Source organism: Salvia splendens, chromosome 6 (genome assembly GCF_004379255.2).
Source record: "Salvia splendens isolate huo1 chromosome 6, SspV2, whole genome shotgun sequence".
In the NCBI taxonomy this organism is placed as follows: Eukaryota; Viridiplantae; Streptophyta; class Magnoliopsida; order Lamiales; family Lamiaceae; genus Salvia; species Salvia splendens.
In genome coordinates this window covers 35461503-35471868 of record NC_056037.1, presented here as the reverse complement: position 1 = coordinate 35471868, position 10366 = coordinate 35461503, and the positions used below count along the sequence as shown (strand labels likewise).

General features: G+C 39.0%; 2 protein-coding genes across 3 annotated transcripts; one reads left to right on the top strand and one right to left on the bottom strand.

Moving 5' to 3' along the window:
- On the bottom strand, positions 1-3448 carry LOC121809729 (protein FAR1-RELATED SEQUENCE 11-like). Of its 2 annotated transcripts, none has more exons than XM_042210499.1 (5): positions 3307-3448; positions 3068-3163; positions 1868-2891; positions 1147-1590; positions 1-1077 (listed from the first exon to the last, which is right to left on the bottom strand). In XM_042210499.1, the coding sequence occupies exons 3-5, from the start codon at positions 2834-2836 to the stop codon at positions 238-240; spliced, it is 2253 nt and encodes a 750-aa protein (XP_042066433.1). In that variant the 5' UTR covers positions 2837-2891; positions 3068-3163; positions 3307-3448; the 3' UTR covers positions 1-237. The 2 variants fall into 2 exon arrangements, with proteins under 2 accessions (XP_042066433.1, XP_042066432.1); XM_042210498.1 differs by having other exon boundaries at positions 1868-2875.
- Positions 3449-4864: 1416 nt separating this feature from the next.
- Positions 4865-6162, top strand: LOC121809694 (small ubiquitin-related modifier 2-like). Its single transcript, XM_042210451.1, has 3 exons — positions 4865-4998; positions 5710-5859; positions 5966-6162. Exons 1-3 carry the CDS (start codon positions 4924-4926, stop codon positions 6029-6031), a joined length of 291 nt encoding a protein of 96 aa, XP_042066385.1. The 5' UTR covers positions 4865-4923; the 3' UTR covers positions 6032-6162.
- Positions 6163-10366: the final 4204 nt, after the last annotated feature.

Genomic DNA, 10366 nt, shown 5'->3' with positions numbered 1-10366 from the left:
TTCAGAAAAATTCAAATAGTTCTAGCATATCATGAATATAGAATTTTCACTTGCATAGTATATTAAAATTAACTGCATTAGCTTTAGTTTCTGAATAACACAAATTATGTGATATCATGAATCTATTTAATCATGTGAGGAATATATATATATATTCAACCTGTTGCTGTCACTTGAGAGAGAAAAAATTCCAAGTTGTCACTGCATAGACGTTGAGCCGCCACATTTGCAAAAGTCCTACAGAAACCCTAGCCCGTCTGCATTTAAATCGTCATCTGCCACCATCGGGCAATTTCCGATTTCATGTCCATATTGCCCGCAGCAAGGGACTGTACAACGCCTTTTCTTCCTGTACACGTCTATTTCATCTCTAGTTCTTCTGTCTTTCAGCTTGGCAAATGCTAAACATTCGTGCGGATTTGTGCTGAAACTTTGAGCAATGGCATCAGAATCTTCGACATCTGGGAGAATGAAAGAGCCAGAAGGGCTGGTATATGCTACACCATTACTATCATCTGTTGCAGCAGAAGGGAAGTTCTTGATGCGGGCCAAAACTAAAGCAATGTGATCGCAGGCAACATTAAGGCGATCTTCACTCTCCATAGACTCTGTAATTAGAGACGAAATCATTGATTGCAGCAACTGCACCTTCCCTGAAGATGTTGGTGCAGGTTTTGAAAACAGCGAGTCACGCCAACGCAAAGGTAGGTACTGATCGGGAATCTGGAAGCAATTATTGGTCGATAGGACACGGAGAATATGCCTGCAGAGGATGCCTGAGAACTCAAAATGACAACAGCTGCATGTGATGAACTCGTCTTGTGGGACCCATAAGACTTTGTACCCACCATCAACTCCCGTATGGTGCCTCACAATGAAATAACTATCATCTACCAACATTGTTGCGTATTGTGGTGCCAACACTAGTTCTTCTTGTAGTTTGCCGAAGGCATATGGTGTGAGCACAGTGGCAGCATGCGATTCAATTGGTGCTCCTGTCTTGAGGGATGTTTTCGGGACCTTTTGTAACACCTTTGGTTTTGCTCCTCGATCTCTAGCATCTAAGAGTGAGGCCACCTGTGAGAGAGCAAAATGTCAGAATCTTATTCCCATGAAAGATAGAGGATCAATAAAAGATGTTGCTACCTGTTCTACAAAATCATTAAGCATAGATTGTGCACTAAGAAGCCGTTGGATATAGGAGTTAATCATCTCCGACTGAAATGTATTTGACATTCCCGCAAAGAAATATGATCTCAGGAATGGTAGTGCCCAATATGTACGAAAAGCATACAAGCTGACAATATGCTTGTTTCCTTGTAAGCCATATATGTCAACCATCTCCCCCCATCCAATTTCAAACTCATCAACATTGTGCAGATTATAAAGGCGATGAAATTCAGCTTTCCAGCTATCGTAGTGAGACCCCAGTGTGACAGAAAACCAATCAGAAAACTTTGATATAATATGCCAAATCGAGAAGGCATGTTTGGTCCCTGGCATTTCCATAGCAAGTGCTTCTTTTAGACACGTTTTCTGATCAGTCAAAATTGTTTCCGGAGCTTTTCCATTCATGAAGTCCAAGAATGTCTGCCAACCACAACCAAACAAGCGACAATAAGAAGGATTGAACTAATTTAAAATCTCCCCATAAATTTTGTATCTATGTTAACTGGCACTGGGAAAATCTATCTTATTCTTTTTCAACTCGGGTAATGTATCCAACTCGTTTCACTGGATTTTTATGATCCAGAAGTAAACATTAGTCAGTGTTTCAACAAAACGTTCCATTAGGATAACAGAAGATAGAGTCGAGTTTCTTTCAATTACAAGGAAAATTAGCAAAACCCATGATATAGTTGATTACCTTCAATCCCCATGAGAACGACTGCATGTTCTCATCTCGAATGAGAGAGCAACCAAAGAAGCAATAACTGCCATGACTGTCCACTCCAATCCAAACACAAAAAAGCATATCATAAGCATCCAAGCGATGAGTTGTATCATATACTACAACATCTCCAAAAGTCTCATACAGTCTGATAGATGAAGCATAGGACCACGCAATATGCTCCAACCTGTTATTAGAATCTATCCGGTAGTTGTATTTGAAGTTTGGATCTCTATCTTTCTTCTCCTTGCACATTTTGAGAAGGTCAATTGGATCATGATCCCGTTCCACATTTCTAAATGACTGGAGCAAATTTCTGATATCAATCTCAGAGAATGGCAAACAACCTAGCTTAATGCCTTTCTCTAGCTCCATCAACCTCAACATTTGCCTAACAGACATCCCAGCTTTAGCATACATACAAATACGGCTCTTGTCATCAGGAGTCATCGTACAATATGCTGGAAGCAGCTGCACCTCGTTGAACTTCAACAATTCATGATTGTGGACATTGCTAATACCAGTCACCCTCCATTCAGGGACATTGAAATCAGCCCTTTTAACAATCCTCATATAAGCTTGACAACCACAGCGCGTCGACTTCCTATTCCTTTGTATTTTCCCATCCGCTGTAGGCTTAAGCTGCGGATAACCACCACGATGGCAGGTAAAATCCCTTCGCGTGATTCCTCTACCCACGCCATCTTTCCCACGAGTCCGGTGGCGCCTAATTGAAAAGCCACATTGCTTAGCAAAGCTACAATAGAACTCATAGGCAGCATCCTGTGATACAAATCTCTGTCCGATGAAAGGCATGAGGTTCACCGACGTTTGTCGCGACAAGATAGTGTCTTCAGGCATTTCCTCTATAGTGCCATTGTCATCTCGAGATGACTCTGACCCATTCTCAGATGCTTCATTCAGTATATCAGTTTGCTCAGTCATCTTAAGCACCTTGGTTAGAACAATATCCACATACGGTGACTGCAAAAAAAATAGCCTGAAATATCAAAGGTGATAAATAACCCTAGTTTCCTTCAAACATACTAGTAATTCATAAAAGAATTCCGAATAATATCAAGAATTGCATTTTGTAGAATAATCACAATGTATCGTCAGTCAAATCATTCATGAATTCGAATATAATTCAGGGAAATAAGTCAAATATTAGTTTACCAGCTAAAATCTCCGGAGCAGCAAAACCCTAGAACTTCCAAACGCTTCCCCAAATCGCCTCGCAAATATTTTTATAACGCAGTATGACTTGAGCAACTGAAAATTCAGTAGAAATTAGTGTTAAACAGCATCAAATTAGTCGGAATGAGAGCCAGCTCCAAAGATCAAAAAGTTATCTCCAACTAAATGTATAGCAAAGAATAGGACGAGATAAGCAAAATTGAGATGAATAAACGCACCGATACAGTGAAAACTGCCTTAGCATTGAAAGTTTAAGAAAAATTCAGGCGAAATCGGTAGGGCGGCGAAGATCGGCAGACGAAGAATGCTGGAGGAAGATAGTTGTCAGTTGTCACTTCTCAGTGGCTCGGGTGAGCTATCGTGCGCCGAGTGGTGGGAGGGTGTTATCGTGCGCATGAAAGCCATATATCAGCCGTCCGATTGAAGATTGACGTCAGGTAGGGTGCATGATATCCAACGGTGGTTATTCAGTGAGGATGACGATGCCGTACACTTTCATTGTCAGAGTTGACTAAAACTAAATTTTACGGCCCTCCCATGGCCATTTTTTAATTTCATTATCACAACTTTTTTAAGTTAGAGAGAAAATAAATTATTAAATACTGGAGTACATTATGTACTTTTGTTAAATTTGGGTTGATTTAATAATTTTTTAAAATGGAATAATATTATTATGTGTTAAAAATTATTAATAATTAAATCGCTAACTATAATTGAATTCTCTTATAATATTTTTTAAATAATATATTAAATCAATAATGTTCAATTCTTAATTGTCTCATTTGTATATAAAATGATGATTTTTAGTGATGCTAAAATTGATAATGTATAACACATATTTTTTTGTTCCTTTTTTGTTACATGAAAATATAACTGATATTTTTATGAAAAACTGTGTGCTCGCGATAAAGAATAAAGGTAAATAAAGAAGAGAAATTGAGAGGCCATGATTATTCAAACTTTAATGAGATGTAAACGAAGGATTAGTTTAAACACACTTGACTCCTATCATTTATTTAATTGAATTTTATGATTTATTAGACTAGCATCACCCGACGATATCGTTTTTCCTTTTCACTGTTTTCTACACATAGATATTTTAGTTAACACATCAAATATTGATTTCATCAAAATTAAAAATATAAGATGATTCTAATTTTTCAAACTTCGTAATTTATCATTTCATTTAGAAAAGTTCGAAACCGATCATAATTTAGCCATACTTGATGATTTGAAACCAATGTTTTTTTTGGTATTGACAATTATACAATAAATTTGATTGCTATGTTACAAACCAATTTCATCTAAAATACCGAGCCTAAAACACTTGTAGAAAATTGAAAAACGTTCTACGATTTAAAACTGTTTGAATAATCAAAAAGTCAATGTAAGTATAAGATTCGATATTACATTTCATTTTTAAACAATGGTATTTTGAGTATTGACAAATACATATAAATTTGGTTGAAATATCATAGCCAGTTTCATCTTAAATACCACGCCTAAAATACTTGTAAAAATTTGAAATTTGAAAAAGTCAATGTAAATATCTATATTTGTTATATTAATGAAAATTTGCCATAGATGAAATATGATTCGATATTGATATGAAAAAGGATGAATCCGAGCAATTTCTACGATAAAAAGAATTAAAGAAATAAAAGGATCTTGTATGACGCACTCCAGCCGTCCGATGCAAAGCAACGCATCTGAACCGTTGATGCCACACACAATTAAATATCGCCAACTAAGTTCTCCGCCGACTTAAATTCGTTTAAAGCAAAGACGTAAAGCAACAAACACATATCACCGAGAGAAAAAGAGGAGATTAAAAAATGTCGACTCAAGAGGAAGACAAGAAGCCCGGTGGTGATCAATCCGGCCACATCAATCTCAAAGTCAAGGGCCAGGTTTATCTCTTCCTTCTGATTTCGATTATATCTCTCTGTTTTGATTTGATTTGATTTATTTTGGTGTGGATTTTTATGTATTTGATTTGGTTTGTTTGCCCTATGGTTTTGACTCCAATTCACTTTATTTTGGGTACTTGAGGTTGCGGTGTTTAGATTATTTTTTACTTTTTAGTTGTGATTCTTTTTATGATTTTTTTACACATTCATAACTATGATTAGGGGTTATGTGGGTGAATTTTGGCTGTTAAAGGTGTAGATGTTATATATGTTTTTGTTCTTGTGTATTGCTGCCTCAGATTTGTATAATACTAATGTATATGCCTGCCATATGTGGTTTTTCTGAATGGATTTGTAACTTGCAAGTGAAAAAGGGAACTGTTTCTGATTGCATATATCAAACAAAGGCTAACATGAGAAGATAAATAGTTATGTGATTTTGAAATCTGATTGATTCTTGCAACTGTAAGCTATGTTTGAGATTATGTTTTTGCTAAGTTTGAAATTTTGCTAACTTGAGAAGATAAATAGTTATATGTAGGTGTTGTTTTGTTCGGATGTTTTGGTAGTGAGGTCATTACTGAAATTAATGATCTCTGTGAGCTTGAAATTTTTTGTTGGATTATAGTGTTAGTTGTTTTCTCTTTTTCCTGATTCGATACATGTTGCTGTCACTCAATTTAAGCTGTTGTAATTTTGATTTTTGTCTAGGATGGAAATGAAGTCTTTTTTAGAATCAAAAGAAGCACCCAGCTAAAGAAACTTATGAATGCTTATTGTGATCGGCAATCAGTCGATTTTAGCTCCATTGCCTTCCTGTTTGATGGGCGTCGCCTCAGGGTAGAGCAAACTCCTGATGAGGTCTTCATTTCTTGACTCAATTGTCCTTTTGATCTTTTCTTTCTAATTTTTGCCTTAAGCTTTCATGTGTTTTTGGTGTCTGATTTGAGTTGTTGTGTCTATGCAGTTGGAGATGGAGGATGGTGATGAGATTGACGCCATGCTACACCAGACTGGAGGTGCATTTGCTTAGATAAATATGGTGCTTGGATATGTAATATGAAACAACTCGAATTTTAAATCACTTGAGGCTTTATTTGTGGTAACTATGTTTACTTTTCCTGTTAGTTATTCAGTATGACTTGCTAGATGGAGTTTGATTTAGAGAAGTGTATGTTCTCTCTGTCGTCTGCTTCCCCAATCTCTGCTCGTGATCATGGAATTTAGCTTATCTTATATCTTCATACTGTTTTAGAGGTAGTTATTGTTGTGAGCACTAGTACTGTAAACATGGTGTTTGCATCTAGTTAGATACTCCTATTCATTATTCAAATAGTATAGATATGACATTTATTAGAGAACTTATATCATGCTTACTGTAATATGAAATGGTTAGGGGGTTTATAGATATTGGTATTTTACATATAGCAGAAGACTACTATTGCAAAATAACACCTCATTTCGAAGCAATGTTGATGCATAAAGAGTACCTCAGAAAATGAGGTTTATTTGATGAAGTTGGCTTACATCATTGATTCGTAGAGCGTTTTATGTTTTGATTGCTGTAAGAGCATCCACAATGGCGCCTAGCGCACAGCCTAGCCGAGCGCCGGCGCTAGGCGAACCATTGGAGAATCCGAAAACCGCCGAGCGGTTTTTTGGAAATCAATTTCGCCTAGCGCTAGGCGGTCGAAAACCGCTGGGCTATGCGCTGGGCGATCCGCTCGGCTCCATTGCAGCGCCCGGATCGCCCAGCGCATAGCCCAGTGGATTTTTTTTTTAATTTTTGTAACACTATATATACGCGATTTGCACTTCATTTTCATTCGCACCACTTGTATTAACGAGTACTCTCTCTATCTTAATTTCTGTACAAGATCAACATCGAGAAATGGATCTGAACAACGAGCCTAGTTCAGGGACGAGCGGTTCTCAAACTCCCTCAATCCCCGTTGGAGGCGGATGGAATCAGATGCCCGGGTACTACAACATGTACCCGTGGCAGCAGATGCTACCCGGGATGCCGACCGGAGGGAGTCCGCCGGGGGGGTTCCCGGCGATGCGGGGTTGGGCACCCAATATGCAGATAATGCCGGGGTGGGCACCCAATATGCAGATGATACCCGGGGGAGGTTCGGCGACGCAGGGGACGCCGGGGGGCGTACCGGCGACGCAGGTGACGTGGGGGACGTCTATCGCCCCAGTTTTGATTTTTTGACTGCTTCGTCGCACACATCGACCCCAACGGATGCGCAGTTCACGCCGAGCGGTTTTGATGACTTTGCGTTGTCGGATTTTGGGTTTGATAGTCTCGGAGTTCCGGAAACTCCCGTTCAAACGGGGGGAGCAGTGCAGGGTAGTGGCGCCCCAAAGAAGAAGGGCAAGGGAAAGAAGATCGGGGAGTCGTCGCAGCCGGGTGGGGATGACCCCACGGTACGGAGAAGGTGGAGGGATGAGGAGAATGTTGCGCTGTCAAAGGCGTGGGTGAGTGTTTGCGACGATCCTCTTGTTTCTAATCACCAGAGGATCGTCAACGTGTGGGGCAAGGTAGCAGCAGCCTACCAGCTATTTTGCCCGGAGGGGAGGCCACACAACGGGGAGGATTGCCGGAAGGCGTGGAACCGAATCAGGGCTGCCGTCTCTCGATTTTCGGGTTTGTACGCCAACGCCCTCCGCATGCAGAGTAGTGGCCAAACGGAGGACGACTGCAGGAGGATAGCGGAGAAAGCCTTCCCCCAACCCGGGTTGTATAAGGACTTCACCTACTGGAACTGCTATCTTGTGTTGAACGACTCCGAGAAATTTCGAGTAGGTGTCGACGCTGGATGGCCGAAGAAACAACGATTGAACTATACCGGGGATTACAGCGGCAGCAGCGGTGGTTCCCACGACCTCCCCGAGACGGACCAGGTGCTCCCCAACCCTCGTTCGTTCGGCTGCCGACCTCGCCCCGCTGGGCAAAAGCGGGCGCAACGGGAGGCGAGGGGGGTCGCCGGGGGTTCCCAGGAGGTCCAGTCGGCATCCCCCTTTAACCGCCAGTCTACAGAGGATCTCAAGTACTTCGCGCGTCAACAAACGCGCCAGATGATGGTGAAGACGTTAGCAGAATGGCGAGCGGCGACGGACCCCCAGGAGAAGAGATTTCTCTTCACATTGCTCGAGAGCATGAATGACGATCTGCGTGGAGGCGGTGGCAGCGGAGGCGGCGGTGACAGTGGCGACTGAGGCGGCGGTGGCGAAGGAGCCGACGTGTGATTTTTTTTAAGCAATGTACTTTTTCGATTATGAATGTAATTTTTTTATATTAATGTACTTTTTTAAAATTCTTGTACTTTTTAAAATTTATTGTACTTTTAAAAAAAATTAAAATAGTATTATTAATGTTTCTCGTATATGTCTCGTAAATTAAATTCTGTATATTGTGTTATTAGTGATGTGGCTATTGATGTGGCTGGGCTATTTATGATATGGCTAGGCTATGGCTGGGCTATTTCTGATGTGGCAGAAGGATTTTTAGTATTGATGATGTGGCAGGAGGTGTTTGTGGCTGGGCTATGGCTGGGCTATTGCTGGGCTATAACCATTGTGGATGCTCGAAACATGGTTATTAATCAGTTTGTGCTAAAAGCATCGTCTTGATTTTGATAATTGATGTAGTTAGCTAAGTAAAGTCCATAATCTATCAATATCTAAAGGGACAGTTTTTGGGAGTCTATGTAGCACACATTTAAGCGGGAAAACTATCTATTGGGTAAAAAAAATAGTAAATATTATTGGATAAAAATTGGCCCAATGAGATGTAGAAAAAAATGGCTTCTATGAGAAGTTTAAGACATTTATAAACTTAACTTCACTAACCCTGACCCTCATTCTTTCTCTCTCTCTAAACTGATTTTCTCCAAATATGAGTTTGGTGGCAGGGTCATACGAGCGTTTCATTTGGGGCTACAAACTGAACCGTTCACTAACCCTAACCCCACTCTTCTCCTTCCCCTCCCACCTCTCCACCATCAAAACCGTCGCCGTCGCGGTCTCAGGCTGCAAAGACGACTGCGTCAAAATCTACGACCTCGACGAGCGTTGCCTCAGCTCTCCGATCTGGGGAGTTCATGCCAAAAAATTAAAGACGGAGAAATCAACAGAGATAGGAGAAGCCGACTTCGGCGAACTCACCGGGGAAGCGAGGAACGACGGCGGGCGAATTTGAGAGAGAAGTCGCTGCTGCTGTCCCCTCTCAATCGAGGGCTCGACTGGGAAATTTGGTTTTGTGAAAGAGAGAAAGAAGGATCGGAGGAAATGGAGGGGAACGGAGCTGGTGAATCTCTGGCGAGCCAGGCGAACGGCGACTCGCCGAGAGAGAAGAGAGGGTGAGCGAAGAAGAAGAAGAGGCGCCGCTGATTTCCTAGAATAGGGTTTTGATTTGGGGAAGTTTTAATAAAAAAAAAGAAACAAAAAGAATGAGAGTGAAGGAGAAGTCGCGTACAGCAGGGAGTATAAATTGGGCCTCCTCACCAATTAATTAGGTTTTGCCTGGAGTATAATGTTTTTTAGGTTTATTTGTGTTAAAATTTTAGTCTAAGGAATGTATTATTTAAGCTTTATTTTTATTGGATTTTATGATTTTGAAAAAAATTCTGAAAATATAATTTTAAATTGGGTGTTACGTATATATCATTATATTTATGTTTTACAAATTAGGTTTTAATTTTGAACTATTAATTTATTGGACTTTGTATAAATATTTTTAATTTAAATTCATCTTTGTAATTAAGTTTATGTATTGTTATTTTGCCTTTTATTTGAGTTAAAATTAGAATTGTGCTAAAGAGTTTAATTTGTCTTCTATTTGGGTTAAAATTAAAATTTTATTCATCATTGTAATAATTTCTTCACTGAATTAATCTATAAACTAAATGGCAACACAAATATATAATTTAATTTTCATGCTATATTTATTTAATTAAAATATTTAATATTTCATCCTCATAAAAATAAAGACATTTTTTATATTCAATTCAATTGAATGACCGAAAGTTTTAATTATTCATGAGTTTAACTGAATATTAAAATAATACTACTATCTTTATACGAAGTTGTAGTATGTCATTGAAGTGTAATTGCTCTATATGTATTATATATTTTAAAGTGTTTTAGTTAATATTTATTTTAAAATTTATAGTTAATTAATTAATATATTTTTTGAATTATCTAATATGAGTATACTGTTATTGTACGTTTCTTATTCCAATTTCTACTCTTTGATCTTTACTCACACATATTTTCTTTATTTGTATATTTATTCTAATTAACTTATATTCTTTGATCCTTAGTTACACATATTCTTTTTGTCATTAATTTTATTGTTTTT

Excerpts from the sequence above, each read along its gene's own strand:
- LOC121809729 (XM_042210499.1), bottom strand. The coding sequence starts at position 2,836 with ATGACTGAGCAAACTGATATACTGAATGAAGCATCTGAGAATGGGTCA. Across the intron at positions 1,591-1,867 it reads CGTTCTCATGGGGATTGAAG|ACATTCTTGGACTTCATGAA; the intron begins GTAATCAACTAT and ends TGTGGTTGGCAG. Across the intron at positions 1,078-1,146 it reads TTAATGATTTTGTAGAACAG|GTGGCCTCACTCTTAGATGC; the intron begins GTAGCAACATCT and ends GCTCTCTCACAG.
- LOC121809694 (XM_042210451.1), top strand. The coding sequence starts at position 4,924 with ATGTCGACTCAAGAGGAAGACAAGAAGCCCGGTGGTGATCAATCCGGC. Across the intron at positions 4,999-5,709 it reads ATCTCAAAGTCAAGGGCCAG|GATGGAAATGAAGTCTTTTT; the intron begins GTTTATCTCTTC and ends ATTTTTGTCTAG. Across the intron at positions 5,860-5,965 it reads TAGAGCAAACTCCTGATGAG|TTGGAGATGGAGGATGGTGA; the intron begins GTCTTCATTTCT and ends GTGTCTATGCAG.